This window comes from Xenopus laevis, chromosome 9_10L (genome assembly GCF_017654675.1).
Source record: "Xenopus laevis strain J_2021 chromosome 9_10L, Xenopus_laevis_v10.1, whole genome shotgun sequence".
Taxonomy (NCBI): Eukaryota; Metazoa; Chordata; class Amphibia; order Anura; family Pipidae; genus Xenopus; species Xenopus laevis.
In genome coordinates this window covers 96,674,279-96,691,539 of record NC_054387.1, presented here as the reverse complement: position 1 = coordinate 96,691,539, position 17,261 = coordinate 96,674,279, and the positions used below count along the sequence as shown (strand labels likewise).

General features: G+C 37.6%; 1 protein-coding gene across 2 annotated transcripts; it reads right to left on the bottom strand.

Annotated features, from left to right (window-relative positions):
- Positions 1-483: 483 nt before the first annotated feature.
- Positions 484-12,162, bottom strand: alg1.L (ALG1, chitobiosyldiphosphodolichol beta-mannosyltransferase L homeolog). Of its 2 annotated transcripts, none has more exons than XM_018233878.2 (13): positions 12,100-12,162; positions 10,089-10,166; positions 9,773-9,876; positions 8,910-9,058; positions 8,348-8,437; positions 6,715-6,825; positions 5,637-5,758; positions 5,191-5,229; positions 4,626-4,685; positions 4,354-4,464; positions 3,717-3,831; positions 3,209-3,284; positions 484-859 (listed from the first exon to the last, which is right to left on the bottom strand). In XM_018233878.2, the coding sequence occupies exons 2-13, from the start codon at positions 10,096-10,098 to the stop codon at positions 719-721; spliced, it is 1,128 nt and encodes a 375-aa protein (XP_018089367.1). In that variant the 5' UTR covers positions 10,099-10,166; positions 12,100-12,162; the 3' UTR covers positions 484-718.
- Between the last annotated feature and the right edge of the window lie 5,099 nt (positions 12,163-17,261).

Below are 17,261 nucleotides of genomic sequence, written 5' to 3'. Positions count from 1 at the left end.
TTTTCACACCACTGTATATATGACATAAGTTATTACAAGAGATACGCATACACTTAATTGTGGGAGTTTTTTTTGTGTGGTTAAATAAACGCTGACTTCAGTGCAGGCAACCATCTTGCTGTGTAAAGGGCACCACATCCCATTGAAGAGAATGGAAAACACTTACAACAGATGGCATGTTACTTGTCGGTTGTTCCCAGAAAAAGTTATGGATCCTAGAAGTAGCAGGTTTAAACATTAAATTATTCTACTCCTCCTTATAAGCAGCCAGCAAGAGCCAAGAGAGTGGAATATGGATTATGGAGAGTGTCCATCTGAAATCTCGGTAATGAGTGATTGTCACTTTGTCAATGTGTCCTATTTTATGACACTACCAATTGCACGTAATCATGGGAAATACCTCTCAGTATGAAATTCACATTTAATGGATAGAAGATGGGACTGTAAGAGTGGAAATTCGGAGTGAAATGCATTACTACTTTGTTTGGTCCAAGAATAATTTTATTAAATTACTACCATCCAAATAAAAAATATACAGTATATTTATGCACGTGACCAGTAACAAGAAGAAACACATTCATCGGATCTTTCACAGTGTAATGTGTTGACTGTAGAACCTACGATTTCCACTTGAACTCAGCGGGTTCTAGTTTTCTGCATGCAGTCTTACAGCATCCAAAACATGGAGGCAGAGTAACAGTTCTATGCAATGCCGCAGCTAAGTTTTACAGTTTTCTGTGATCAGCGGTAGAACAATCTGGTCCCAGGATTCATCCCAGCGTATTTGTACAGATTCACAGAGATTTTGTCGAAATCTATTAAGTTTGCTTGACTTACTCGTAAAATCCATAAACATATCCTGCAAGACAGACAGCATCGCACTGCTATATAAAATAATAGCTGTATTTTTGTACTGCTGGGAAATACACAACAGATAAAAGCAAAATATACCATAAAATCATAAACGAGTGGGTTTGCTCAGGTTTCCAACTACCACACTCACAAATTCCACTTAAATCAAGAAGATTGATCCTTCTCTATTATACACAATGATTCCTACAAATTTCACAGACACGTTATTTACATTCTACAGTGTAAAATTATTTTAAATAAATCCTATATAAATTGTTAAAAGCTAACATGAACGTTATTTACCCAGAATTGTCAGTCAGTGTCTGCCAGCACAGCTGGATGGATTATGCTTAAAGGAGAACTAAACCCTAAAAACTCTAAAAATGCCATTTTATATACTTCACTTATTACACCAGCCTAAAGTTTCAACTTGTCAATAGCAACAATGATCCAGGACTTCAAACTTGTCACAGGGGGTCACCATCTTGGAAAGTGTCTGGGCTCTGAGCAGCTGTTGAGAACAGGGATGGGCGAATTTGACCTGTTTCGTTTCGCCAAAAATTCGCCGCCGGCAAAATGTCGCAGACGCCCATTAAAGTCTATGGGCGTCAAAAAAAATATGTCGCGCGGCGAAATTATTTTGTCGCGCGTCTTTTTTTTGGCGAAACGAGGCGAAAAAATTCGCCCATCCCTAGTTGAGAAGCTAATCTTAGAGGCTGGTGCAAATTATCAAGCAGAAAATGAGGTTTGCCTGTAATATAAGATGATAGTACAAGGCTGATTATTAAATTCTGATGCTAGTTGCACTGGTTTCTGTACTGCCGTGTAGTAATTATCTGTATTACTTACTAATCAGCTTTTTATTGACATTTATATTCTACATGTACTGTATATTGTGAGTCCCTAAGTTTGTTAAATGACAGCAGCAGAGAGCATGTGCAGTGAATCAGCAGAATAGAAGATGGGGAACTACTGGGGCATCTTTGGAGACACAGATCTTCCCTGATAAAGGGCTGTCATTGCTTTGGGCTGGTACAGAAGCACAACACATAGCTTTATTTACATTTAAAGAGGAACTATCATGAAAATGTAATATAAGATTCATCTTATGGAAATATGAATCTTTCTAAGCATCATTAATTAAAAATGCTGTAATGTTTGCAATAATCAAGATAATCCTCACTATACCCTACTCAGCAATTTGTCTTTCTACATTTTTTCTTCATGTAGTAGTCAGATTTTGATGACAGTTTTGTCAATTACTAAAAAATGTATTAGCACTAACCCTTTTAAAATAACCAACTCTGGTGTAAAACTGCATTGAGAGAGACAGGATTTGGTTTAAAGTTGATTGTTTTTAAAATACAGGCAAAAGAGAACCCCTCCCAATCATGTTATTAAACCTTACTGTCCTTAAAATATATTTTTTTCCAAAGAAAGGCAGATTGCTAAATAGGGGGTTGGCTGCCCACATGCTGGGCCAAATGAAGCTGATTCAATCTCTAGCTAGGGGGTGCTAGGGCCCCTGGTTCTAGTGAAGCAAAGCTTAACGCTACAAAGTACAATTCTTGACAATTTTGTACTCCCTACTTTGTGGCAAAAGTTTGTCGACTATTTTAGATACGCTACAGAATTTTTAATTAATTGCATTTCGAAAGTCCTTATTTTTTTTATGATTGAAGCTCATAATAAATTTTCCGTTTAATGATAGTTTGCCCCCCATGGACAAAGTGAGATCTCTACAGAATTAGTTTGTTGAGGTGAGGGTGCAAGAACTGGCCTGTACCAAAAACCTGTGATAAAGTCTTGCTCGGGTCCATGTTTTGAAAACCGCAACCCAAAATTTGACCTGCATGTTCCCCCTACACGACCAGCAATAGGCCAACTAACCTTCCAACCCGGGGACAAGCAAACCAGAAGTGATGTCACATTTGCCGGGAAGTGACGTCATTCAGGTGCCAAATCTTCCCAAATGTAAAAACTGGAAGAACCACAAGGGTGGGTGGTATCAAGTCCGCAATTTTGTTGGGTTACCTAGGGACTTACCTGCGGGTAACCGGGTTACCTGCGGACTGCCCGCACGGCCAAGGTATCGGGGACTCGTTGCCCAAAACCCAACCATTTTGCGGGTATTCCGCAGGTACCCGACCCCGATGCAGGACTCTAACCTGTGGGATTAACAAGCCACTATTTACTGTATGTGTTTGGTTAATCTCTACTGCAAATCCTACTAGTCATGCGACCTAGAGTAACCCAGTGTACAGTAACAGAGTTAAACCTCTACACTTCAGTGTTATTAACAGATCATCAATAGTGAAATATAAAACAGATATTATTTAAATGTAGAATACGGTACCTTTAATTGTTCAGCAAGCTCAAGTGCATCTTCAAATATTAAACCATTTTCTTCATGTTTTACAAGTTCATGTAAACTACAAAGAAAAATAAATGGAAAAGAATGGAAAAAAAGATTGTTTGACCATTGGCTCAAATTTATAAATGTGTATGGTCCACAATGGGGTCTTACTAGAGGTATTTAGAATAGGCAGGAACCTTGGCACAATATTTACAAGGCTTACTCTGGAATCCACCCCGTAATACAGAGCTAGAAAAATTCTCTACCTGCTACTGGGTTCAGACAGAATGCCTGTATGGGAAGACAGCACTCAGCTATAGTCTTCCAATACAGAATGTTCATCTGGGTCCAGGAGCCTGTAGTGTGGGATCTGGGTCTGCTGGCAAAATAGAGTATACTGAGATGGCAAGGATGGCATTTATTTATCATGCATATGCCACAAAAATAACCCAAATGATCAGCCATTTCAAGTAAGCATTAAAAATAAAGCATAGTTAGACATTCTCACCATTTAAATTTAATTGCACAAACAGGAAGACAGCAACCAAACATATCCACCACTTTCATTGGAAGGTCCAGGCCACTGGATGACTTGTGGAGACACACTCCCAGATCAGCCGATCCTAGGTAATATCATTTCATGTGAATGTTTACAAATGATCATTATTAATATTCTGGTCAGTCAGTTGCAGAAAAAAATAATATACACACATTGAGGGTTATTTATTGAATCCAAATTTATCTCATCATTTAAATAAAAATGCCATGACAAAACTCCCATATTTTACCTTATTTATTATTAAAAAAGCTTGATTTAATCGGTTCGAGTAAAAACTCTATCATGCGTTTTTTTGGGGTTTTTTTCCCAAATCGCTCAATTTTTTCAGGCTTTCTGGAAAAGCCAAAATTTTACAGATTTTTGCCTGAAATGGCTCGATGGGCAGGATTATTCCAGCGATGTCCATAGAAAATTCAAAATAGCATAGCGGATTTTTGGATTTAGGCTTGTTGCTGCATCGGCTTTAAAATTTGAGTTGTGCCCCAAAAAGCCTGACCGGAGTTTAGTAAATAGCCCCCATTGTGTCACAAACATTGCCAATGGTTCGATTTGTCTCCCCTGAAATTATAGTTAATGCTGTACTTACCCAATAAAAGTGGATAATCTTCTGCCTCCAACCATGGTGTGCAAATCTGGATGTTCTTAAACTGCATCTCTTTAATTAGCCGACTGTAGTGTTCCTTTAAAGGCCCCTTTCCTAGAGTTGTACAAATAATTTATTGGAGGAAACTGTCATTTGCATAAAATGCGATTTTCATTTTCTATCGTACCCTTTTTGCCAGAACACTAGCTTTATTCCAGCAGCAACTTTAGGAACACAAATAATCTTTTCATTCTTATACAAAAGTCTGGGAGTACCTGTTATAACACAAACAAGTGATGGAAGTTTGGCTCCATTTCGAATATACAATTCATACTCTGGAAAAAAAACAGAAAAACATTATTTTGTTCAGTTTAATAAAATCATCAAATCCCAAACACCTCTTACCCAAACCAATTTATTTATTTATCTGGAACCTTATGCATAACAGAACAAAATAAATGATCACTGTTCCCTCAATGCAAAAAAAAAAAAAATCACAGAAAGCCATAGGGCATATTAAATACAGTGTGAAATGTTAACTTTGGAGTATTTTTGAGTATTAATTCACAACATCAGCAACTTACTAAGTGAGTATGATAACTTTTTGAAATACTGCTTGAGAAAGTCTTAAGCACGAAAAACACTTTGCAGTTTTAGAAGGGGAACAGTAATATAAAATTTTTGCACAGAAACAGCCTATATATAGCCCCTCTTCTTCTATAATAAATTGCAGAGGGAGATCCAACAGTGTGTCCCACTGGAACGCATGCAAGTCTTCGCTATGGGCCCCATCTTGAGTGAGGGTGCAGAATCCAAAAAAAATAAGAATTTGAAACTCACCTTCAAGTGCTTTCAGTAATACTGAAAAGTCTTCATCCTCTGCAAAAAGTAGAAAATAGTAGTCATACGAAGTAAAGTACAAAACAAATGTATTTTCTCTTTTCAGGCAACTTAGCGATTCAATGATGAAATTAAAAATGCTATACCTATATATAGTTTTTTTATATCTAGTATTTTCTTGGAAACATAAATCACTCTCTCTACCAGCCAAAGTAATTACCAGCAAATACAGATATGGTTATCTAGTCATGTGCGGGTTGGCAAAAAACCCACGGGCAGGTTCAGGCTGGCTAATAAAGTTGGTTTTTTTTGCAGATGACTGCCCGCAACTTTTAACTTTGCAGTATATAGAATGTATTCTCCCCCCCCTCCCATTACTGCTTGGTAAACGTTAATACATTAATAAAAGCAAATACATAAATATATATGGTGACCTGTAAACTGACCTGTCCAGCTTGTACTACTGATTAATAATGCAGGGCGCTCCTTGTTGTAGTTAACAGCACCATTTTCCAGGGTTAAATCAGTGAAAGCAGTTTTTTCAGTGCCTGAGCATTTAGATTGTGACCTGAACCAAACAAGAAACAACTTGCACCTTATGTAACATATTATTATATTACCCATATGTAATCAATACTATAAACAAATAAATGTAATTTATTAATGTGCAGTAACTAAAAATACTTGTTTTATACTCAGATCGATTTTATTTGACCCCTTTCCATCCATATATAAGCCATCAAATATGAAGGTTCTATGTCTTTGGACACGTGTCAAGCGCAAGAAAATGCAGCATGTTGCGCCTTAAAAAACACAAATGCAAGGAATGCTCTTAAAGGAAAACTATACCCCCAAAATGAACACTTAAGCAACAGATAGTTCATATCATATTAAGTGGCATATTAAAGAATCTTGCCAAACTGGAATATATATTTAAGTAAATATTGCCCTTTTACATCTCTTGCCTTGAGCCACCATTTTGTGATGGTCTATGTGCTGCCTCAGAGATCACCTGACCAGAAATACTACAACTCTAACTGTAACAGGAAGAAGTGTGGAAGCAAAAGACACAACTCTGTTAATTGGCTCATGTGACCTAACATGTATAGTTTGTTGGTATGTTTGTGAGTACAGTGAATCCTACGATCCCAGGGGGCGGCCCTTATTTTTTAAAATGGCAATTTTCTATTTATGATTACCCAATGGCACATACTACTAGAAAAGTATATTATTATGAAAATGGTTTATTTACATGAAGCAGGATTTTACATTTGAGCTGTTTTATGCAATATCTTTTTATAGAGACCTACATTGTTTGGGGGGTATAGCTTTCCTTTAAGTACAACCAGTCAAGTGGAATCAGTTAGCTGATGCATTTAGGTGTGGTCTCAAAGAAGCTTAAATACGGGACAATTAACTTTTTGGAAACTTTGTGATTCAGTTACCTGTAAAAATCATGATGCCAGCAGCCTGCTGATTTACAAAACAATACATATCAGTTATGTTTATTTAGAGAATACTCACTGATATCTGAATGGTGGATACTCCTTTGCAAGATTCAAGAATAATTTGTGCTGCATTTCAATTGGGGTTTCTCGAAAAATGGAGGCAGGCTTATCATAGAGAGTAGCAGCTCTGCATTAAATGAGCAGAGGGACAGATTAACACGCACAGCTTTGGTTCACTATTCACAGAAACTTGTTCACTTCTATAGCACTTTACACACATCAATGTTACATGGATGAGGAAAAAAGAACAATAAGTATTAACTAAAAAACTCATAGAAACCAATAATTTGTTTGCTTTTAAGCAGATGACCAATAAATGCTACCAACTTAGTTGCTACTGTGGGTTATTAAACTAGTAGTTGTAACCAAGTTAGTTGCAAGCAACTAGTAGTTGCTTCTTTTATTATATTATCCCCTCTGAGACAGCACTGCCCATATTATCAGAAGCATTGGTGGCATCCAAATAGTAATATAAATCAGTGCAACAATGTGTTCCACTGCATATTTTCTTTTTTTGTACTGTTGGTACCTGTTGGCGCTTTATAACTAATAATTATCAGAATAGCACAAGGTTTGCATAGTAAAAGTGAAAGTTTTAGGGCTACGCAGTGTACTGATTTGATGAGACAGTGGAAGGGCATAACTATACAACCCTTAGAATATATCATACAATTTAGCAAGGCAAGAGTATTTAGCAAGAGTAAAATTAATTTTGACAAAAATAGTGCCTATGAAAAAATTATCAGGAACCATGGCTAGAGGTGGATAAAATGTATAAGCACCGGGCTATTTTGAGTTTTAAAAAATAAATTTATAATAACCTACCATTTTAGACAGAAAGGTAATGGGCAAAGTACAGAAAACTAGCAAGATGCATAAAAAATACAAGCTGCTGACCCAGAGTGTGGGAGCTTCAGTGCCTCTGGCTAAAACTGTCATTGCCATGCCAAGTTATAAATAGCATATGTTCTATCTATAGATGGATTATTATCACCCATTGATGAATGGATTTTATAGTTATATCACATAAAAAAACATTTCAGACTGTCTAAATTGTGGCAGCAATTAAAAGCTACAGCTTGTTACCAAGTACTGATTTGCAGTACAATTCAAATAAAAAAGGTTCCATATCAAAGAAACAGCATTAAAATATAGTCAGCAAAATCTTATCCTATGAACTAATTATGTGTCAGACTACAATTTCACTGAAGAAGGTCTACTAGGTCAGAGAGATTATTGTTTTAGGACTACATACCAGTATGAGATCTGATTTCCAGAAACCCAATATCCAGAAAGATCTTACTAGTAAGGCCACCTCCCATAAGACTGTATTTTAAGCAAATATCCCTATTTTTTCCAGTTATTGCTGTTGTCTCTGTAAAAATTAAACTATACATTGTATTTGACCATAACATAGCTACTGTAAATCCATATTGGTAGCAAAACAATCTTGCTGGGTTCATTTAAATGTTTCTTAGTAGACGTCAGGTATGGTCATCCAAATTATTGAAAACAACCTGTATCCAGAAAACCTCAGGTCCAAAGAATTCTGCATAATATATCCCACACTGGTATTATGTAATTTAAACTCTGTGTAGATATTTTATTTGCATATATAATTTATAATCTGCCTTGAAATGTAATCTTACTTGATGTTCCAGTTAACCATTAAGTCATCCTTCATTGCATTAGTCACACAAAAGTTATAATCAGACAGACGCCCAAACACATATTCATACCTGCAACAAAGAAGATAATTGCTTTCTGTAATTAATATTTTATATTGTTATAGTTGACATATTCCTATAAATCTATCTGCATTTACAATTTTCTAACGTTTGCAAAGAAGCAACACACACCCACATTCAACATGAGCAATGTACAGAGCAAGGCATAAAGCTCTGTTTTCCTATTTAGGAGAGATTTAGCTGTGCCTTAGGTCATAACCAGCATGACAACATGCTCTATGCACTTTATTGTACTTTGTATGTTGCCCCAGCTTAGTAAATAAGGCCTTTTGGCTGAATGCCTTATCCTACCCGAACATCGGACCAAGAAACCTTCCCAGATTGTTTCGTACAACAAATATTAAAATATAATTTTTTTTAACCCTATTATATCATAAATACTTTTGGGTGGAAGATCCCTTTAATGGAGAACAGGTTAAGTGTATTAGAAATAAATACAAAAAAAAAATTAAAATTTACAAACCATTTTGCAATTCGCACAATTGGATGCTTTGGTCCATTTGTCAGGCTCATGATTGAATAGCCATAGTTATGCCAGTCAATTATGAGTTGGCTCCTTCTTAGAACACAAAACAACCACGTAACTGCAATACTAGGCAAGCCTGGAGGATTCTGCCTTAAAAAGATTAAATACAATTAAACAAGCCTATATATATATATATATATATGTATATCATGTAAATAATAAATGTAAACAGCAAGCTGTAAAGTAAAATGTTAAAATTAGGTGCAGAATTGGCTCATTCAACAACCATTTTTTTTTGTTTGTTTTTTTAAGCTTGAGCTTGGTTACATTTAAGTTGATTGTATAGATATAGCACAAAATGTCACTCATTCCACAGAAATAAGACAGAAACACTTTAAAGAAAAGAAAACCTATAACTACAACATAACCGTATAGCTATAAAGAAAGGAGGATAAAACTATTTTCTTTAGCAGTTCAACTAGTTACGGTTCTTTGTTCTGTTTTCGAAAAGTAGTGATGAGTGGTGTCCAAGTAAATGTTGAGTTTTAGGGTCTGATCCATTAATATGGTCTACCATCTTTGGTAGGGGACAATATTTGCTTTAAACTAACATTTAAACTGGCTTTGTAATTTGAAAAACTAGCTTTGAGAACAGAGACAATGTATTTGGCTATATATTTGTGATAACTAGCCTACAAAGGATCTGTATCTCACCCTATGATTGTACTAATGAGCAGGCTCAATAATTATGACATAAAGAGCATTGTTAAAATCTGGGAAGAGTGTATTGAGTAAAATCATTGGTAAAGAACATATAAATTGTTATAGACATCTCTACAAGACAGCACAGCACCTCTTACCTGAAGAATGATATATGAAAGGGGATCAATCTTCAGTAATATGTAAAAAAGCTGAAAAGCCTGAACAATCACCTTAACAAAGTACTGAAACATCCGTGGGCCAACTGCAAAACAAAACACACTCATAACAACCAGAAAATGAAAACATGAAAAATGTGATTGCTTGTATTTTTCAACTACTTCAACATTTTTTTTCATATATCAGTAATCAAAATTAAGTCTAAGTTACAGTAAAGAGAAGAGAAACTCATTATGTTAATTTTGTTTTCAGCAATAATACTTTTTTCATACGCAAAGAAATGCATAAATAACTTACCTTTAAACATTCTAAATTCAGAAATTGGCTGAATATTTATTCTTTCATGATGTAAGAGCTCTCTATGGGGTTCAGATTCTGAAAGTTTGAACAAAAGCAAAGGCAAGCGATCAACTGCTTTTAAATATTATTTTTTTTTTAGGTTTACATAACTATTGTACACATATAGCCTGTCACAGTCTGTCTTTGTTACTGAACTACAGTTTTTCAAAGTTCTCAGTATCTTGAGTATGTATGCAATGTTTTAAAATTATTTTATAACAAATCGAGTCTTAGAAGCTGCTAAAACTAAGCTACTCGCCAGTTCACTACTGCAAAGTGTAGTAGTAGTAGTAGTAGTAGAAGTAGTGAGTAGGTGAGAAGCTTAGTTTTTGCAGCTTCTAAGACTCGATATGTTATATAATATATTATATAAATAATCATAGTCAATCCAATCAAAGCAAAGGAGGTGATGTTATAATATATAAAAGGGCATAGTTTTTGGGCTAAACATGTTACCCCCACCTGATTTTTTGGGCTAAACATGTTACCCACCACCTGACCATGAGCGCTATCAGCCTACATCTCCAGTAAGAGAAACAATTTACTAATGATAGGTGCCCTTTATGACTCTGCTAAAGCTTTTGATCACATTTCACATAGTTCAAATTGTACATACAGTAAATGATATACAGATTGAAAGGGTGTATTATTTACATTTAGTTATGTCTGCATAGATCCTCATCATTCTTGTTAAGCCAAGTGCAAACCTTTGACACTGTCATGCTGTATAAGGATATGTAAACAGCTGTGAAATGCTGTCATATTTATCTGCTTTTCAGAATACACTGAACACCATAAAAAAGTTTCCCCTTTCATTACTTTTGCAATTGGTTAGGGTAGAGGAACACAATGCTATTTGAGGGTTGATTTGTCGCTTGGCAACTAATCTCCCCCAAATAGCATTGTGTGGCTCTACTCTTAATGCCAAAATCAAAAAAAAACCTCAACATCTAGAAGGAAGTGCACACAAATGGTTTGTCCCGTACAACTTATGCATCACCTTCCTTTACAACAACACAAATTGGCAAACACTATACAACTGAGATACACCTAGGGTTGCCACCTGGCTGGTATTTTACTGGCCTGGCAGGTAAAAATGATAGTTGATCCCAATGTTATTAATAGGGAAAAAAGATAAATATATATGAAGCCCGGTATTTTTTTTCCAGAAAAGGTGGCAACCCTAGAATATTTGGCATTAGAAATAAAAAAAAAATAAAAATTGCAGTTATTTGTTTTTTTCATATTATAATCCTGCCATTTAAAGGTTCTGGTGATATGCGTGTTATTACTACTATCGGTCTTGTGAGTACCTGCCCATAAGGGAGTTGTTCTAAGAGAAGACACATTTGATGCTGATGAATAGGCGAGGTACCAAAATTAGTAAAACTTTAGTCATTGAGGCCAAAGAAATATTAGGAAACTATGGGGCAATAAAGAATTAAGATGCATGAAGTTTAGTGCAGAACAACATAGTATTGTGCATGACTTGCACACACTCAAACAAGTTGCACAAAGTTTTTTTTTTTTAAAAAAACCATATCTTGACAAAGTATACATGCTGACACGTTTATTTGATTCAGGGTCTAGGTGATTTAGAAGGTACATGTTTTTTACACAGTTTATATACTGTATGTAGCAATATAAAGAGTTAACAATAACATCTTACCACGGAAGCCTGCAAGGGTCACAAAAAACCCATGCCGAGCCAATGACAGCGCGTGATACGTCATCCGCGGGCTACGGCCGATGTCTCCAAGAACAAGCACGCAAATCCGCTTGTTACCTTTCGGATTATCAGTCCAAGCAAGCAATAGCGCGGGCAGCACACAGAGGAACAGTATGTAGTTTAAAAAACTAGCACCGCATAAAGCCGCAGTGCCACAGGACAAAACTACCGCAAGCAATATGAGCTTCCTAACACACGCCATTTTTGTTGCTTTGGATGTGTCTAGTGTTGTCTGCTTACCAGGAAGTACGGTGTCCTGGATGGGTTAAAGACGTTGCTTCGCGTTTGCCTAGCTCTTCAGAGAAACCTTGCAGTTTGTCACGGGAACGCAGATCGATTTGTTTTCTTTATTAAATAAAATAGTCAGTGTCTTGCATGCGCAGCGCTGAGCATATAAATAGTACATTAGCAGATCAGACAGGGGTCAGTATAATAATGAAGCACTGTAAATAAGTACAAATAAGTGCTGAAATGCAGTGGAGTAACTAGATGCTACTGGGCCCCACAGCAAATTAATTTTAGGGCCCCCAACATTTCCAGAGGTTGTCCTGTTTTACCAATATATATTGACATTTCTCATTGATTAGGGCCTCATAGGCCCCCTATACCTCCTGGGCCCCCCTGCAGCCGCAGGGTCTGCTTCCTCTGTAGTTACGCCCCTGCTGAAACGGGTTGTTCACTTTTAAATGAACTTTTAGAATAATGTAGAGAGTGATATTCTGAGACACTTTGCAATTGGTTTTCATTTTTATTATTTGTGGTTTTTGATTTATTTAGCTTTTTATTCAGCCGCTCTCCTGTTTGCAGTTTCAGCTAGCTGGTTGCTAGGGTCACATTACCCTAGCAACCATGCATTGATTTGAATAAGAGACTGGAATATCAACAGGAGAGGGTCTGGATAGAAAGGTGAGGAATAAAAAGTAGCAATAACAATTTGGTTGCCACCCGGCCGGTATTTTAGCGGCCTAGCCGGTAAAACACCTGCCAAGGCTGGGCCGGTATTACAAATTTACCGGCAATGTAGATGCTGGTAAATTTGTAATACCCTTAAAAAAGCCCTTGGCCTGCCCCCAATTCGCTTAACACATGATGTGGCTCCACCCTCTTTTGCATCACGGAACACCCTATTCTTCCCGCCCCCCCACTGGCCGGTAAAAACGTTGAGAAAAGGTTGCAACCCAAATACATTTGTAGCCTTGCAGAGCATTTGTTTATTAGGTGGGGTCAGTGAACCCTATTTGAAAGCTGGAAAGAGTCAGACGAAGAAGGCAAATAATACAAAAAAAACTATGCAAAATAATTAATGAAGACAATTGAAAATTTGCGTAGAATAGACCGATCTTTAACATACTAAAGTTTACTTAAAGGTGGCCCAACCCCCTGCCCCCCCCCTTTAAGTGTTAAAGCAACAAGAGGAAAGATTCCTTCCACATAGAGATCACAATCTAATTAATAACACATTTACACTTTAGTGGTTTTGCAGTTGTTTTTAAATTTAACCTATTGAAAGCAATACTTGTCTCTGCACTGTGGCAAGTGTGGAATGGGTGGGCAACACTGCTACGGAGAACTAACATGAAAATAAACACATTATACTGTATAACCTTCATCTATTAGAAATGCAGAACTTTATAAAGGTATTCAATTTAATATACATTCAATGCTTTGGGATCTTTGGAATGGATGATAGATAGATCACTTGTGAATGGCATCCCAGTGCATCCCAAGTTATCATTCTCCAAGCTGTAAACCACGGCTTGGTTAGTTCCTGGCAATATTGTTTAACGGACAACTAAAGCTTAGCTAAAGAATTAGGCTAGAAATGTTGTACATTATGTTTTGGGATTCTGTACCAGCCCAAGGCAACCACAGCTCTTTAGCAGTAAAGATCTTTGTCTCTAAAAATGCCCCAGTAGCCCCCCATCTTCTTTTCTGCTGATTCACTGCACATGTTCTGTGCTGCTGTCACTTACTGAGCTTAGGTACCCAATCACAATAGACAGTACACATAGAATAGAAATGTTACAATATAAGGCTGATTAGTAATTAATATGGATTATTACTACATGGCAGAACAGAAACCAGTGCAACAGCATCAGAATTTAATAATCAGTCCTGAAGCATCAGCTTATATTACAGATCAACCTCATTTTCTGCTGGATAATTAGCGACGACCCCTAAGCTTAGCTTCTCAACAGCTGCTCAGAGCCCACTGAGCATGTGTGTCGCAGACACTTTCCAAAATGGTGACCCCCTGTGACAAGTTTGAAGTCCAGGATCATTGCTGCTATTGAGAAGGTGAAACTTTAGGCTGGTGCAATAAGTACAGTATATAAAATATGGCATCTTTAGCCATGTTAATTTTTAGGGGTTAGTTCTCCTCTAACAACATTTGCAAAATGGAATAAGGGACAGAAATTTTTTGACCATGGCCACACCCCCAAAACACCATGTCCATTTTGCAACATTTGGAATGTTACCATTATTTAAACACATTTCTGGGAGTTATTACAGTATTGTTAATGAAGGTGAATTTGCCCTTTAAGCTGCAAGTCTCAGTTCTCCCAATAGACTTGCTTATCTTATTAGTTACATTTGTATCTCAGGTACTGAGTATTCTGAGCTCTCTGTCAAAAGCCTCTTATTTAATTAAGTTTCAGAAACACTGTATTTGGAGTCAGTGCAAGTGATCAAATGGAAATGCAGGGCATTTCAGTAATAAACCAGGACTGCAGGCTGTGCTGTCAATATCAGGACTGTCCCACAGAAAACAGGACAGTTGGGAGGTATGCTTTAACTTTCTAAGGAGAAAAGACAGGACACCTTGTCAATTTGCCTTAAACTCTCTGAAATTTGATGAACATCTTTTGTCTTCTGCAAACTGTACTTCTGTAGGTGAGCACCCCAACCTGTTCCCTGACGGAAGCTCCCTTCAAAAGATTTCAAGGAGGTGACCACCAGCGGCAGTTGATCTAATTTCCTCGGATATTCAAACAATGTGTTCCAGTGAATTTACCTCTCTGTTTTATTTAGTCAAAATCTTTAATGAAAATGATATGAGTGCTTGCCTATGGAACTGCTTCTATTTAAGACTTTATTAATCCTAGAAGCTTCATGGGTTTCTGAATGGACACCAACAGGTGATGCAAAACATGCCTGATCCTGTTTTCCTAAGGAAAGAAAACCTTCACCTGCAAAGAGTCTATGATTAAACCAAGAAACTTCACCCTGGTAAATAATATACAGTAAAAATTTCAGTTCTCTACACTTAGGGCAGAGACACACGCTGCTATTTCAGGAGATTTGTCAACCAGTAACAAATTGCTTCTTCTTTGGCCAACTAATCTCCCCGAACTGCCTTACCGCCGGCTAGAATGAAATCGCAGGCGGGATGGCGCCTGGATTGCTTTGGCTTGCCCAAAGTTTCCTCTTAAAGGGGAAGGAAACCTAGTCGGCGCAAACCCCCCTCCCGTTTGTTGCCCACCCTCCCTCCTCCCCCCTGGCCTACCTGTCCCGCTGGGCAAATGCCCCTAACTTGTTACTTACCCTTCTGCGCAGGTCCAGTCCAGGGAGTTCACAGACGACATCTTCTTCCACGCGATCTTCTTCCTGCTTTGAACGGCACATGCGCAGTAGGATCATTTCGCCGGTACGATCTACTGCGCATGCTCGTGACTTGTAGCGCATGCGCAGTAGATCCGTACCGGCGAAATGATCTTACTGCGCATGCGCCAAAACGCCGTTCACAGCAGGAAAAAGATCGCGTGGAAGAAGATGTCGTCTGTGAACTCCCTGGACCTGCGCAGAAGGGTAAGTAACAAGTTAGGGGCATTTGCCCAGCGGGACGGGTAGGCCAGGGGGGAGGAGGGAGGGTGGGCAACAAACGGGGGGGTTTGCGCCGACTAGGTTTCCTTCCCCTTTAAGGCAGTTTTGGCCGACTTCCGAAAACGAAGCTTTCTGAGTGCATCCCACCGGCGATTTACATTCTAGCCAGCGGGAAGGCAGTTCGGGGAGATTAGTCGCCTGAAGAAGAAGCAATTTGTCACTGGGCAACTAATCTCCCAAAATAGCAGCGTGTGTCTCCCCTATTTACCCAACCACCTACTGTGCTGCATTCAGCGAGGTGCAGTTGTTTGAGCTCCATTCTAGGAGTGCAATGTGCTACTCTTCTGGGCAAAGAAAGTAGGACAAAATACAAAAAAAGGGCATCTGTTTTTCAAATGTTGCCCCATTTTTCATAAACCAGACCAATGACACTGGTGTAGAATATCCCTTAGCACTATGACCTAGTCCTATAAACATAAAGCTCTGTGTTCTTAGAAACAGCTAGATACACTGCATACAATGTTTTCAGTATTTAGATGAAGATTAAAATTAATTAGGGGTTAAATACCATGCATTTGTTACACAGAGTAAAGCATATTACATGGTGGGACAAGTCCGTTTTAACAGCAAGCTGAAAAAAACAGTGTCTTTGAAATCAAACATAGCCAAAATGTTGACAATGTTCATTGTTTCTTGCAGCCAGTTTTCAAACACAGCATGAATATTTTCGCCTTCCAATGACTACAGTATTGGACAGAACTGAGTTCGCTTTTGTCAAAGCAAAGCCGGCAGATCCAGTGGCTTTGATCTGTCTTGAGATAAGAACCTAGATTTATGAAGCAAAAAATAAATAGCTCCCTAGTGAAAAATAAAACCCTTTCCTAAGCGATTTACTCTTTTATAGAATCTATTTATCAAAGTGTAAAGAATCTTCCCATTTGATAAATGAAAACATCAGACCTTAGATTGCAAATCTTTTGGCAAAACTAAAACAAACAATTTTGGGTGGGTTTCTTAACATCCTCATATATTATTTAGATCATTGAGATACATTTTTGTGTGGCATTCTAACATCAGACACTAGGCCGGTACATTTCAGGCTTGTGTGCAGTGGTGTAACCTCAAACTGCTGAGCAAAAAAAAACTTTGAAGTTGCCTGTCACTAACAGTCTCCCCCCACAGCTTGCTACCTGTCCCCAATGCTAGTTTTCGGTAAAATTTAAGTTGGTTAAGGTAGAAGAGGTGCTGGGGAGGGGGGACTTCAATACAGCAGACAGCTGATTTGTAGTTATGACACTACATGCGTGCATGGCCATAGGCATTTACATGCATGCACTATACACACATCTTCTTGCACTACTTTCATGATTTTATTTCTCAATTAAACAGTGGAGTGCAGCTTGGATTATTGTTTTATATTGTAGGGTAGATTTTACTCCTGTTACTACAGGCATCACCTCAATATTATTAGATAGATCCCTATCTGTGGCAGAGTTCAGCAGATAAGGAGAAAAGACTCATTGTTATGAAACAAGTAATTTTTTTAAGTGGTCCAAGAAGTTGAATGTCTGCAAATG